The sequence below is a fragment of the Chelonoidis abingdonii genome, chromosome 9, assembly GCF_003597395.2.
Source record: "Chelonoidis abingdonii isolate Lonesome George chromosome 9, CheloAbing_2.0, whole genome shotgun sequence".
Taxonomy (NCBI): Eukaryota; Metazoa; Chordata; order Testudines; family Testudinidae; genus Chelonoidis; species Chelonoidis abingdonii.
Window position 1 is genome coordinate 61,542,921 of NC_133777.1, and position 15,971 is coordinate 61,558,891.

General features: G+C 40.0%; 1 protein-coding gene across 1 annotated transcript in view; it reads right to left on the reverse strand.

Moving 5' to 3' along the window:
* Nucleotides 1-15,971, reverse strand: part of UNC13C (unc-13 homolog C) — a 421,885-nt gene that overhangs the window by 91,444 nt on the left and 314,470 nt on the right. The window contains exons 20-22 of the mRNA XM_032796690.2: nt 6,989-7,115; nt 4,328-4,424; nt 2,968-3,111 (exon numbers count right to left, since the gene is read on the reverse strand). Of these exons, the coding sequence (XP_032652581.1) occupies nt 2,968-3,111; nt 4,328-4,424; nt 6,989-7,115 (368 nt within the window). The remainder of the gene's footprint in view (nt 1-2,967; nt 3,112-4,327; nt 4,425-6,988; nt 7,116-15,971) is intronic.

The window sequence follows — 15,971 nt, forward strand, 5'->3', positions numbered from 1 at the left end:
GATCTTAATTGGCCCTAGGTGCCTTAATTAACCTGAAGCAACTGCCATTTGGTTACCATGGTACTAGGGATTTGTTTAGCCTGAGGCTAACATATCTGTTCCTCAGTACTTTACTGTAGCCATCTGGCCTTGCCCCATCACATCACATTTTAAATCCCTTCACAATGGATAATGTTTGTTTTTTAATGGAATGTAATTTTCTATAACAGAAACACTTTGCATTTAGTTAAACTGACACTGAGAAGTAAGAACATTGAGGGATTCTAGTTTGTGCATTGTGCGACATATACTAAGGTTCAGTCGATCGCAGCTCCCACTGGCCACGGTTCGCTGCTCCAAGCCAATGGGAGCTGTTGGAAGTGGCGCGGGCTGAGGGACGTATTGGCCACCACTTGCAGCAGCTCCCATTGGCCTGGAGCAGTGAACTGCGGCCAGTGGGAGCTGTGATCAGCCGGAACTGCAGACACAGCAGGTAAACAAACCAGCCCGGCCCGCCAGGGGCTTTCCCTACACAAGCAGTATCCCAAGTTTGGGAAACACTGCTGCAGGGTAACGACCTACAGATTAAAATATAATGGACAAATAAGAACCAAAGCAGCAATGTTTAAACCCCAGCAATGTGAACTTAATCCTCAACAATCACATGAATATATACATTGTTTACAGACTGAGAAAAGTTGTGATGAAAGCACAGAACTATGCGTAAATACAAACTGTTTCATAGCCCTTGGCATTGTAATGGAATTCTAAAGCTTGCAAAAGAATGTGGCAATCCAAGTAGAAAGTTGGCCTAACAAAATGTGCAAGCTTATCAAACAACAGATTACTAAACCCTAGAAAAAACAGGTGGCTGATCCACCCCCAGCTGTTCAAACTTGTCTTCAAATATGATAGAGAAAATTACTTTTGGCCTCTACCTGAAGTGTGATATTTCACTTGCATGCAGCACCACATTTTCCAGATAGGTTTATTATAACTATAGTTAAGGCTCTACAACAAACACTGCTTTTCAGGCATATATACAGTGATCACCCTGTATTAGCACTATTACCTCTACCTCCTTGTAGTTATTATTCTGAGAATTAAGAGAAATACTGTAAATGCTCAGGTGATATTATTGAATTAACTAAGGTAACTGGCAAGTCTTTAAGGGAGAACCCTGTAAACTCAGCTGTTGATACCCTCAGAAGGTTAGAACTTGACATGCAAGGTCTCAGCAGTGGAGTCTATTTTCAAAAGAAAAATATGTTTAAACCTTGGCATTCAGAAAAATAAACATGTCTATGGTCTAAAACTTGTGACTCAGACCACAGAACCGAGAAATAACCTTAGGTTAACAAACAAACAAAAAAATAGCAGGTGAATAGCACATGACACAGCTTAATCACTTATGGTATTTTGAGAAACATAATGAATAAGAATATCTAGCTCTTGTATAGTGCTTTTCATCAACAGATCTCAAAGTGCTTCACAAAGGAGACAACCATTATTACCCCAATTTTACAGATGGGGAAACTGAGGCACAGAGCAGCGAAATGACTTGCCCAAGGTCACCTAACAATGCAGTGGCAGTTGGATTTAGAAACTGAGAATAGCATCTAAGTCTCCTGAATCCTGGTCCAGTTCTCTGGTCCCCTTCCAAAGCAAAGCCCACAGCTGAGAGCCCTGGGGAGGAAAGACCTATGACAATTCCCTCCTAGAGTTCCTCCCCTCATCATGCACTGCCAAATAGGCCACAGGACCTGCTCCCAAGCCCTGTAGATCCTGGGGGGATCAGTTGGAAATGAGGGTCTTTGTCATAGTACTGCCTCTGGCCCCTGACGACCTTTGTGATCCGGCAATTCTATGGTATTGCTTTAACAAGTACAGAAGGTCATATTCTCTTCCGTGCTGAGCTGATGATTGATGCCATTGGGGTGCGGTAAGGTGGCTCAAAGTAAATTTTCCTCTCTCCAAACCTGGGGTTCTTGCTTTGGTCCTCCTGTCCCAACACATTCCTATCATGCATTCCCCATTCCCCTTATATCAGAGCTGGGGGGAGTAAGTGGTATAAAGTCAGCTATGCCTGCTTTACACCAGCTTAGGACATCCCTATTCTGGGGAATCTTTAGAAACCCTTTTAGGACTGGTTTAGGTCCTTTTAAGTTGCTCTGAAGATTCAAAAAGGTCTTAGCAGGGGCCAAGGATCTGGCTCAAAATGTTGGAAGGATACTGTATAGCTAGAAATATTGTACAATAAAGTAAGTTGAGAAATCCTGGCTGATAGACCTTAAGCAGGAAGTATTTATCTGTGGTGAAACCTTAAAATGGAGAAAGAGAAGGCAGCACATAAGATCTCACAGAGATCAGCACTTTTTTCAATGTATTCTTTAGCAATCCACAGAAAATGGAAAATCGTTGATTTTAAGTGACATCAAAGAACAAGAGATGAACTAGCCGCACTGGGTCTATCAGAAAAGCTCATAAATTCACCAAGCTTCCAAAACAGTCTAACAGGGCAAACTATCCATCAGCAGGACCAACATGCTGATGAGGTGGCAGAGCAAGAAACAAACAAACACACTCTGGAGGGATTTCAGCCAACTATGCTTTGGTGCCAAATCTATGCAGAAAGAAGGCTCCAGTTTTCTTCCAACAATCCCACACACCTGACTATGTTTCACTATGAATTGCTCTGAAATCTAAGTAGTGATTCAATGATTAACAAGAACAGCAAAAAAGTCAAGTATGCTTGTATCTAGTTTTACTAAAACATGAAGTCCAGAGATTAGAGTTCTTCAAATTGGGTGATGAATTAAGAGAAAAACTGGTCATTCCCCAAGAATAAAAACAAAACAATTTCTCTAAGGATCCTGGTCCGCAACAGGGAATATGGGTTCTAAATAACATTAGAATGTTTTTAAGCACAATGACAACAGAATGTTGCTTTCTCTGAAACTTGGTCAAGATGCATTGATTTTAATCTACCTTCGCAAATCTTCTCATCAAATGAGACAGTGCTTCAGGATTAGGGCACTCCAGTTTCTTGATAATCTCGAAGCTTTGATTGAGTTGTGTGAAGACATCTACCACAGAGCAAGAGAAAAGGGCATGATCTGATGTTTGCTGGAACTAGAGGAGAATAAAGAGGGGGAGGGAACAAAAACCCCAATTAAAATGAGTTAACATTTGCAAACCCACTTTCTGACAATACAACAGTATTCATTGAATTTCTAACACTTTAAATCCATCCTAGAGCCAGAAAAACGGAAATTAAAAAAAAATTGCTTGCACTTTTACAGTGTATAACACAGACAGTGATTTTGTGTGTTCTTTTCTTTTGGGAACAAGATGGAGCTTTACAAAACTACAGCAAAAGTCCTGCATTGGCATCTGCTAGTGTAGACACCTATACCTGTGTGGACACTCCTGTAGACACTTATACCTGTGTGGAGTCTCACTGGCTTCATTAGCATTCCAAGGAGACTGTGCTACAGGGCTGCATTTCAGGACTAGGACATAAGTATTTAGCCTTCTTTGGAGTTGTACCTGAATCTCTGCACAAAATATGTGGCATGGAATCTTGCTTCCACTGAAGGGATATCTCAGTGGTTTGAGCATTGGTCTGCTAAACCCAGGGTTATGAGTTCAATTCTTGAGGGGGCCACTTAGGGATCTGGGGCAAAATCAGTGCTTGGTCCTGCTAGAGAAGGCAGGGGGCTGGACTGCATAACCCGTTAGGCTCCCTTCCAGTTCTAAGAGAGGGTAGTTAACTTATTGTCTGACAGCAATATGATCTTATGGAAACGTGTCATGTGCAGCTTATGAGACTTGAATTTAATAAGTGTAGATACTCCCTCTCCTAACTGGAGAATGCTACTATTATATTAATATGGCATTTCTGTAGTAATATTTTTTATCATTGCACTGCATCAATAAACGTATGATAAAGATATTTTTCTATAAAAATATTCATCCAAAAGAGTGCTCATCTGAAAGTTCTGTATAAACCAATAGAAACTGTAGAAAGGAACCTCTGAAAGCCTGCCACTCACAGATTAAACATAGCAGCTGCTGGGCAGTGCAAAGCAACACTAAGCCCTAGTGTAGAGCAAGCAACTAATAAGTTCTGCAATTGCAAGGGGAACTCAGGTAGGTAAAAAATCACTCAGGAGTTGGAATCTGGCCATAGGGTTAGCAACAAAGGGTAAGTACTGGCCAATAATGACTCTGCATAGCGTGTGATATCTAATAAGGACACATCATAAGGAGTACCTATACTGCATGGCACATTGTAATACCAAACCTCTTTCCTGCCATAATAATTTTTTTTATAAAAAGGACTTACTCCATCTTTTTTGTCTCTTTCCAGTGCTCCATGAAGAAACTCCATTGAGACATCTTCATTTTCATCCAACCATTGAATGACAAAAGGCTCAAACCATCTAAAAATTACAACCATTAATGCTTCATATTTGCCTTAAAATATTCATTTTATTCTGGAATATACACAGAGTTATTGCTTTTTTATGACATTAAGGCATTTTAATATTGTGATGATATATAATATTAACCATTCAGATTTTGATCTGACTTCTAAAATGTCCCCATAGTTTTTTCATTCATACATTACTGCATATGGTTTGCTTTGGATTTGGATTATAAACTCAGTTTTGGCAGGTGCAAAAATGTAATTTTGAAAGATGTCACACTCAGTATTAGAATTGCAAATATGATCCTTTTATTTTGGCCAGTTTTAATTATTAAATAGCATTACTATTTGTTATTTAACTGCTTTCACATCATAAGCATGAATTCTGCTAAAACACTAATTGCTATAAATGGGAGTTGTATGTGCATTTTGTGGCGAAGGGCTTGCTCCTTACTAACATTAAAATAAATACCAAATTTGTGTATATCTAGAGAACCAGCATATGGGCTGCATTAGTAGGAGCACTGCCAGCAGATCGAGGGAAATGATTATTTCCCTCTATTTAGCACTGGTGAGGCCACATCTGGAGTATTTCTTCCAGTTTGGGCCCCCCCACTCACAAAAAGGATTTGGAAAAATTGGAGAGAGTTCAGCAGAGGGCAATGGAAATGATTAGGGGGCTGGGGCACATGGCTTATGCTTTGGTGCCAAATCTATGCAGAAAGAAGGCTCCAGATTTCTTCCAACAATCCCACACACCTGACTATGTTTCACTATGAATTGCTCTGAAATCTAAGTAGTGATTCAATGATTAACAAGAACAGCAAAAAAGTCAAGTATGCTTGTATCTAGTTTTACTAAAACATGAAGTCCAGAGATTAGAGTTCTTCAAATTGGGTGATGAATTAAGAGAAAAACTGGTCCCCCTGAGGAGAGGCTGAGGGAACAGGGCTTATTTAGTCTGCAGGAGAGAAGAATGACAGGGGATTTGACAGCAGCCTTCAACTACCTGAAGAGGGGTTCCAAAGAGGATGGAGCTCGGCTGTTCTCAGGGGTGGCAGATGACAGAACAAGGAGTAATGGTCTCAAGTTGCAGTGGGGGAAGTTTAGGTTGGATATTAGGAAAAACTATTTCACTAGGAGGGTGGTGAAGCACTGGAATGGGTTACCTAGGGAGGTGGTGGAGTCTCCATCCATAGAGGTTTTTAAGGCCGGGCTTGACAAAACCCTAGCTGGGATGGTGTAGTTGGGGTTGGTCCTGCTTTGAGCAGGGGGTTGGACTAGATGACTTCCTGAGGTCTCTTCCAACCCTTATTTTCTGATTCTATGAATATGTAGATAAACATATGGGATCTCATAACCCATTCCCACAGTTGAAAGTATAGGAAATAATTCTGAGCAAAGACAGCTGTAAGGGTTCTTTCCTGGAGTGCCTTCCTTATTAATTTATTGGGAGTTTGTCAATGCCACAGAATTGGCCATGAGCTTTGCCTAGAAACCCTGTGGATCACCATGTAGCACATAGGGGAAGTGTAGGAGACAAACAGTTCTAGCCCTGGGTGAACATTTGCAATCATCCTGGAAGCATTTGGAATCATATTACTAAGGTAGCCCTCAGGCTGTGTCTGCCCCTAAGGTCCTTGCAATGGGGGCTCTCAAATAGCAAAGATAATGAGGCTGTATTATCTTTTCTAAGGAATCTCTGTGGGGCTGGAGAAAGATGAACTTTTTCCCCTCTGTTCCCTCCCCAACCAAGTAGGATTGGGAACATCATGCACAGATCAAGGTGCATGAGCATGTGAGCTTCTATTCTCTGATAATTAGAAAGTGACCTTTATCAAGAATGATTCCATCGGTTTTGGGGTTTTTTGTTTGTTTGTTTGTTTTTAGCATACGTTTGGATTCTTACTAACAATAGGATGAGCTGGAGGTAGTTTTACTTTGGTAAAACCTCAGTCGTGGTGTATTTTATTTGGAGTTTTGGATTTATGGTCTATGGAAACCAGTGACAGACCCCCAAACTTTCAAAGGCAAGTTATTGGAATTCTAAAAATCAGAAGACATAGGAATGTGAATGAAGATAGAGCATAGGACTGAAAGCGTGTATTAACTGCAGCAAGAGAGAAGAAAAGAGAAGCAACAGAAGAAAATTAGTCATATGGAATACAAACTTGTATTGCTCTTATTGCCCATTAGTGCTGTATCTTACTCCAGGTTTTGGCATGAAATGACTATAACGACAAATAACTAATACTGTTGCCATATCCACATTTTCTGCCATCCCCTGGGATCCTCTGACCTTAAGATTTTGTCATTTGTGAAGCCCTTCTATTAAATGCAATTGTTGAATAAACATATTAATCTGAAATGGTTAACAATTTTTAAAATATGTGGTATAACTTATTTTCGAGAATAAAGAATTAAGGGGGAAATATGTGCAGAGTATAAAGAAAGGCTTATGAGTGCTGCTTAGCTTAAATGCACTCTGCTTTTAGTGTTATAATGGATAAATATTTAAAGAAAGGAAAGCTTAACAAGCAGAGCACAAACTCAGGGGAAATTCTCCCCACTACTCACAGAGAATACTCGGGCACTGCATCCTGTAAGGCAGGGAGTTCTCGCACATACTCATTATAAAACCATTTCACTTTGAAGTGCAAATTCATATAATCTGTGCTCTTGCATAACCGCTGCTTTTCATGTTCTATAAAATAGAGAAAATAAAAACATTTCATAAAGTTCTGATTGTAAATAACATTCTTGTGTCTCAATGCCATTCTAACATTTCCAGCACTAGTGAAATAAATTATACAGTACTTGCATCTAAGGGCACGTGGTCTCATTTCTCAGAGGAACTCAGCACCCACAGTTTCAACTGTGGCTTCTCAGCACCTGGACAATGTCAGGCCACAAATTATGTAAAACATTTTGAAGCCCCCACCACTGAAATGATCTTTAGCTATTTGTGAAGTAAAGAGAATACTTTCACAGAGTAAATAGAATGCTATACTGTCTTGCTGCCAAAGTGAAGTATGAAGATTGAATAAAAAGAGAATATTCTAATAGTTTATATATCAAACTCTCTTCCCTTATTCTGATGCCTCTTAGAGTGGTATGAAGTGCACTGGAAAAGAAGATAGGTAGATAAAAATGCAAGCATGAGGTAAACAAAAGAAAATAATAGCTAGCCATAACTATCGGAAAAGTCTGAAAAAGTGACTACTGAAGCTCTAAACAGGTTGCATGTATAGTGTGTAGTTAACACTAAATAAATTGCAGTAGTGGGAAGGACAAGACACCCCTACCCCTACAATTCTTAATATAGTTGATTTTCTTCTTCCTCTGCACCACCAATACAAGAGCCATTTGATAGTGTTATTTCATTAAACTGCTTTTTAAATTTGGTGCCTCTACCTTGCCTACATATTCCTATCGAGGGATGCAAGGGAGGGAAGTTTCTTCCAATACACAGGACAGCTAGATGTTTTTTACCAAGGTAGCATTTTTTGTCAGTATCTCAGTTGTGCAGAAATGATATTACAGTAGGGGAGTGGAATGGGGGCACTGTTCCTAAACACTCTATTTGTTGCTTGTAAACTCTGTTTACTTATAGCATTTCAATTTCATGAAAAGCATAGGTAAAGTTGTGCCTTTCCAGGGATCACTTTACACCTAGGCTCAGCAAGCAGGCTTTGCATGTGGCCACTTTCTATTTTTTAAAAACCAAATTCCAACTCTGTATTCTGGTTTTGGAATAAAGGGCCTCTCTCTACAGCTATTTTGGAAGTTTCAAAAATTTGAATCCCTCCCCAGCCCCCCTTTTCAGGTAAATCAAAAGTTTCACTTCGATTTGGAGCTTTTTCATTTTCATTTTTTTTTAAATAAAATTGAAAGAAAGTTCTAAATGAAAAGTGATTTCAAACAGAAAATTCTAAATGTTTAGACTGAAACAATTAAGTGAAATGGATGCAAATTTGTGAAATGTTTTGGTTCACCTGAAACCATATTTTTCACTGTTAAAAAAAAAATGCACCCAGCTCTACTTCCATCACCAGAGGATATCACTACTTGATAGTTGCAAAAACTGTAATAATCCCAACTTTAGACATATGTAAAAGCTATCTTGAAGGCAATCCACTTTAATAATAATGCTGGTGTGTGGCCCACCTAATCAACAAGGGAATGCAAGAGACCAGGTGTGGGGGGATGTGGAACTTTTTACTGTAAATGAAGGAACCATGAAATGCATGCCTTTATCTCCCACCAGCTATGCACTGAAGGACTGTGCCATCAAACAGAGAGTAAGAGAATGAACAATTAGATTATGGCAACTTTGTATATTCTTACAACGTTTCAATACCAAGGAATGGGTAAGAGCTTATGATCAATATCGATATACTTCATGTATGGATTTCATGTAAAATACTGACAATCTGTAGTTATCAAAGGAAGGACAAGTTCCCTTTTTATGAATAAAGCGTGTACAAATTTCCTTTAAAAATAAACTGTGCAATTGCATAATATCCAAAGCTAGTACTAGTGTTCTGTTGCCTGAGGCAAACTAGCAAATCTCTGTGCCTATCAGCCCACAGTTTTCTGTCAATCATATTCTGCTGTCCTAGATTACCACCTGCATAGTAGAGAGCCACTAAACTACCATAGTAGTAAGCCACAAATAACTAGTTATCCAGTCAGTTCCCAATCTTTGCTCTACGTCTTTGCCACTGCAAAAATGTAGAAAACGTTAGAGCTGGACTTTTGTTAAACAAGCCAAAGAGAGCCAGAGCGAGATATTTTTGTGTGTGACTTGACTTCATATTAACGTCTCTCTATGCAGTTACCCAGCCAACACTTTAAAGATGAAAATAAAACAAACTAGAAAATTTTACATTTGATGAATTGCAAAGCCAGATTCAAACACAGACTCTTAACTTGCTATGATTTCAGCGCTTTTATTAACCCAACCATGATATGCAAAATTGATGAGAACGTAAGTGTTGGTTTTACACAGTCCAGTAGAGTTTAAATGATTCTTTAACATTTATTTAGTAGCTAGATGTATTGCATATTTAATTTTGACAACTAAGATTCAAATCTCTCACTAAATTCACAAAATAAAACATTTAAGTAGTTCCTCAAACTGCTGCCTAATAATTTTGTATACAATTTCATGTCTGGAATGTAAATGAGCCAAAACTTCAGTGCTAGGACTATTTTACCACAAGAATAAAAATGCTTCACCAAAATTATGTTATCTCTAATCTAATCATGTAGCTGAAGAAAAAAAACCCCTATTTTCCATTAGCTAGGTACAGTGTATTCCTTAAAGGCTTATTTTTCTATAAAGAGCCAAATTCTGACTTAGTAGGTAGGCATAGGGATCCTCCCACTGACTTTAGTAACACCTGTAGTTTGTAGCAAAATTAGGCTAGAAATATTCACTTTTGCAGACACTTACTCACACTCTACTTTCCAGCATTTCAACACACATCAATATTCTTAATTACAAGGTATCTCCCACTGTCAGCTTTTGTCACCCTTTTGCCAGAGCTCTCAATGGAGAAAATGGCAACACGAAGCGGTAAGGCATGTTGTTTGCTTTCCCTGTCCTATCTTAATAGAAAAAACTATTTGTGAAGAGAACTCACTCCACATTTTCTTGTATGTTCTCGAAGCTCCCTGAGGAAACTCCATTGATATATCTTTGCACCAAGAAAACAGTTTAAAATGTATCTCAGTTTTTAAAAGGCATCATTGCTCAATGAATGCTGGAAATGGAACAGTAGAAATCACCAGGAGCCCATCTCCCAATATGCAATAAAACAGTTGTACAATCAAAGGAAAGAAAGTCTTCAGATTCAGCAGGACAGATGCCTAGAGCCTTAACAAATTCACAGTCCATTTTGGTCAATTTCACAGTTATAGGATTTTAAAAATAATAAATTTCATTATTTCAAGTATCAGAGGGGTAGCCGTGTTAGTCTGGATCTGTAAAAGCAGCAAAGAATCCTGTGGCACCTTATAGACTAACAGACGTTTTGGAGCATGAGCTTTCATCAGATGTATTCACCCACGAAAGCTCATGCTCCAAAACGTCTGTTAGTCTATAAGGTGCCACAGGATTCTTTGCTGCTTTCATTATTTCAGCTATTTAAATCTGAAATTTCATGGTGGTGTAACTGTAAACCAAAAAGGAGTTGTGTGGTGGCGGGGAGGGGCCGCAAGGTTATTGTAGAGGAGGGTTGTGGTACTGCTCCAGCAGCAGCACAGAAGTAAGGATGGCATGGTATGGTATTGTGACCCTTACTTCTGTGTTGCTCTGCAGAGCTGGACCCTCAGTCAGAAGCCACCACTTTCCGTCCACCCAGCTCTTAAGGCAGCTGCGCAGAAATAACGGTGGCATGGTATGATATTGTCACCTTTACTTCTGCAGTGCTGCTGATGGGGCCCTGCCTTTAGAGCTGGGCACCTGGCCAACAGCTGCCACTCTCTGGCTGCCCAGCTCCAAAGTCAGCAGAGAAGTTAAGGTGGCAATATCGCAATCCCCCTCAAATAACCTTGCCACCCCCCTGCAACTCCCTTTTGGGTCAGGACCCCCAATTTGTGGAACATTGGTCCCCACCGTGAAATCTGTATAGTACAGGTAAACGCACACAAAAGACCACATTTCATGGTGGGAAGACCAGATTTCACAGCCCGTGATGTATTTTTCATGGCCATGAATTTGGTAGGGCCCTACAGATGCCATATAAACACACTGGCATACACTGAAGGGAAGTGACTCCCAGAGATGCCCTGCCTCTCCTCCTCTTGAAATTGTACCAACAGATGGTCAGCTGTTCCATACTCACCAATCTTTGTTGCTGTGATTAGATACAAACAGAAATGGGTCCAAGTCAAAAGGCATGGACATGCATCCAAACTTCCCCAACATTTGTATGTGTAGCTCCAGGGTGTTAATCGAGCCCATTCTAGAGATGAGGCTGGCAGTAAAGTTTTAGACTAGGGATCAGATTTATAAAGGTATTTAGGCATTTCAAATGCAAATAGGTACCCAACTTGCTCTGTATATCAGACTTAGGCATCTAACAGCCATTGAAACCTATTTTGATCTTTGGTACCTAAATACCTTTGTAAATCTAGATCTAGGTCCTAGATATAAACTTCAACAAACGTCAAGATCTAGGCTCATGTTTTCCATATACAAACAACAGACAGTTCTCTAGGTAGAAAATAAATCTCCATTTATTAAAATACCTTAAAGCTACCATATGTCTTGGAAAATATACAAAAGCTTCATCTGTTCATAAAGGAATAATGCACCAAAAAAATTCTTGCCATGTCAAAATTAATGGATAAGCTTCTAAAATACAATTAAAATAGTTTTCTTTGTAAATTATTTGATTGGGTCCTATGTGTATAAAAGGGTCCACTGGACAATTTCAATTATAAACGGTTACAGTGAAGAGCTTATGTTTTCATCTCATTAACGTTTGCTCCAATGGTGACTTCTGTTAAGTAACCTAATTAATGTCTCTTCTAATAACTGTACAGTAGCTTGATTGTCAGGTTCTAAGTTAACATGCTTAAAGCAGAAAAAAAGGAAAAACACAGGAGAAATGCTGAGCTATTTTACAAATGTATTTTTACTTGAAGAAAAAAAAATCAGGAGAATACAGAGTGAAAATGAAAATGTTTGTTTCTATTTTAGCCCTAGAACTTTGGGCAGTGAGACCATGTGAGATATCAAAAGCTGACTGCAAAATGCACACAGTGAATTATTAATTATTATTATAATTATTATGAATTTCACTTAATGCCTGAGTATATCAAGGGACTGAAGATGTAGCTGCTAACACAGAGGCATCACATCAATTTGAGTAGAATACTGACTAGATTCAATTAAGACAGACTGGAAGTCAGCACTGTCTTTTGGGCCTCTCGTGAATCTGGTCAGGATAGGCAGATAGTTTGGGGGAGGAAGAAAGTGGAAGAGACCAGGAGACCTTGAGGAGAATTAAGGTCATTTGCAGGCCTGCTAAAGGAAGTTGGGTGGGATAAAGGCCTCTCAGTGGCAGTACATCTCATACGTTCCAACTCCTTACCTTCAGTGCCAAGGCCTTTTGTCTCCCATTACTCTGCTTGCCTGTGTATTCTCTCACACTGTCACCTGGGTCTGGAAATGAACTCCCGGAGCCCATGTGCCATGCAACTGTGTTTATCCCCCAACCAAAACCCAGCACTTTCCTGCTGCACCCCATTTCTCAGACAACTTAATTAAAATAAAAGGGGAACTAGCACTATCTGTACATTGCATAAGCAATTAATCTCCTGTCAGGTGTTGTGTTAATTTCATTGTCCCTAATCCTTTTGTTTGCCTATGTTAAGGCTACAGCCCGTCCAATTTAGGGTTGGATTGTCTTTAGTACACAGTGTGTGGGAGAAGACTTTATGTAGAGTCCAGAGACAATCACAGAACCTGTGCAAGAGCGCAGAGACTCCCTCTGTGTACACCAGGGATGAACATTGCCCAAAAGGAGACTGGGAAAGGTGGGGGTATGGCGTCTTTATGCTCGGCCCAGCGTACTTAGCAGGCCAGGTACACAGGCAGAGGTTGTGCCATTTTTAAAGATGATGCAGATTACACCCTATCTCAGGGCACCATGGAGTATATTTTGCATGATACTTCTCTGAGTTCTAAATGTGGTGGAGCACTTTGGCAGAGTCCCCTACAGATAGGGCTGTCCCCGTCTGGTGCAATGCAGTCCTTGGATTTGTAAACTACTCAGAGCAGGGACCCAGCCTCTTTACTTTGTCTGTAAAGGGCCAAGCACATCTACCATCTGACCCTGTAGAAACAAGGGGTAGTTATAATAATTGATTATTATGATTTGGTAGTCCAGCTGTTCAGAGACACTTGTATGCTCATCAACATGTGAATGTTTATACAAAAATATGGGTGCTGATGTAAACTGACCCTCCAAGTCCAGTAATCTAAATTCTACTAGAATTTCATTGGAAACCTGCCACCGTTGCACTATCATCGTCAGCATAGATTCATAGACTCTATGACTGGAAGGGACCTCGAGAGGTCATCGAGTCCAGTCCCCTGCCCTCATGGCAGGACCAAATACTGTCTAGACCATCCCTGATAGACATTTATCTAACCTACTCTTAAATATCTCCAGAGATGGAGATTCCACAACCTCCCTAGGCAATTTATTCCAGTGTTTAACTACCCTGACAGTTAGGAACTTTTTCCTAATGTCCAACCTAAATCTCCCTTGCTGCAGTTTAAGCCCATTGCTTCTTGTTCTATCATTAGAGGCTAAGGTGAACAAGTTTTCTCCCTCCTCCTGATGACACCCTTTTAGATACCTGAAAACTGCTATCATGTCCCCTCTCAGTCTTCTCTTTTCCAAACTAAACAAACCCAATTCTTTCAGCCTTCCTTCATAGGTCATGTTCTCAAGACCTTTAATCATTCTTGTTGCTCTTCTCTGGACCCTCTCCAATTTCTCCACATCTTTCTTGAAATGCGGTGCCCAGAACTGGACACAATACTCCAGTTGAGGCCTAACCAGCGCAGAGTAGAGCGGAAGAATGACTTCTCGTGTCTTGTTTACAACACACCTGTTAATGCATCCCAGAATCACGTTTGCTTTTTTTGCAACAGTATCACACTGTTGACTCATATTTAGCTTGTGGTCCACTATGACCCCTAGATCTCTTTCTGCCATACTCCTTCCTAGACAGTCTCTTCCCAGTCTGTATGTGTGAAACTGATTGTTCCTTCCTAAGTGGAGCACTTTGCATTTGTCTTTATTGAACTTCATCCGGTTTACCTCAGACCATTTCTCCAATTTGTCTAGATCATTTTGAACTTTGACCCTGTCCTCCAAAGCAGTTGCAATCCCTCCCAGTTTGGTATCGTCTGCAAACTTAATAAGCGTACTTTCTATGCCAACATCTAAGTCGTTGATGAAGATATTGAACAGAGCCGGTCCCAAAACAGACCCCTGCGGAACCCCACTTGTTATACCTTTCCAGCAGGATTGGGAGCCATTAATAACTACTCTCTGAGTACGGTTATCCAGCCAGTTATGCACCCACCTTATAGTAGCCCCATCTAAATTGTATTTGCCTAGTTTATCGATAAGGATATCATGCGAGACCGTATCAAATGCCTTACTAAAGTCTAGGTATACCACATCCACCGCTTCTCCCTTATCCACAAGACTCGTTATCCTATCAAAGAAAGCTATCAGATTGGTTTGACACGATTTGTTCTTTACAAATCCATGCTGGCTATTCCCTATCACCTTACCACCTTCCAAGTGTTTGCAGATGATTTCTTTAATTACTTACTCCATTATCTTCCCTGGCACAGAAGTTAAACTAACTGGTCTGTAGTTTCCTGGGTTGTTTTTATTTCCCTTTTTATAGATGGGCACTATATTTGCCCTTTTCCAGTCTTCTGGAATCTCTCCCGTCTCCCATGACTTTCCAAAGATAATAGCTAGAGGCTCAGATACCTCCTCTATTAACTCCTTGAGTATTCTAGGATGCATTTCATCAGGCCCTGGTGACTTGCAGGCATCTAACTTTTCTAAGTGATTTTTAACTTGCTCTTTTTTTATTTTATCTTCTAAACCTACCCCCTTCCCATAAGCATTCACTATGTTAGACATTCCTTCAGACTTCTCAGTGAAGACCGAAACAAAGAAGTCATTAAGCATCTCTGCCATTTCCAAGTTTCCTGTTACTGTTTCTCCCTCCTCACTGAGCAGTGGGCCTACCCTGTCCTTGGTCTTCCTCTTGCTTCTAATGTATTGATAAAAAATCTTCTTGTTTCCCTTTATTCCCATAGCTAGTTTGAGCTCATTTTGTGCCTTTGCCTTTCTAATCTTGCCCCTGCATTCCTGTGTTGTTTGCCTATATTCATCCTTTGTAATCTGACCTAGTTTCCATTTTTTATATGACTCCTTTTTATTTTGTAGGTCATGCAAGATCTCGTGGTTAAGCCAAGGTGGTCTTTTGCCACATTTTCTATCTTTCCTACCCATCGGAATAGCTTGCTTTTGGGCCCTTAATAGTGTCCCTTTGAAAAACTGCCAACTCTCCTCAGTTGTTTTTCCCCTCAGTCTTGATTCCCATGGGACCTTACCTATCAGCTCTCTGAGCTTACCAAAATCCGCCTTCCTGAAATCCATTGTCTCTATTTTGCTGTACTCCCTTCTACCCTTCCTTAGAATTGCAAACTCTATGATTTCATGATCACTTTCACCCAAGCTTCCTTCTACTTTCAAATTCTCAAAGAGTTCCTCCCTATTTGTTAAAATCAAGTCTAGAACAGCTTCCCCCCTAGTAGCTTTTTCAACCTTCTGAAATAAAAAGTTGTCTGCAATGCAGTCCAGGAACTTATTGGATAGTCTGTGCCCCGCGGTGTTATTTTCCCAACATATATCTGGATAGTTGAAGTCCCCCATCACCACCAAATCTTGGGCTTTGGATGATTTTGTTAGTTGTTTAAAAAAAGCCTCATCCACCTCTTCCACCT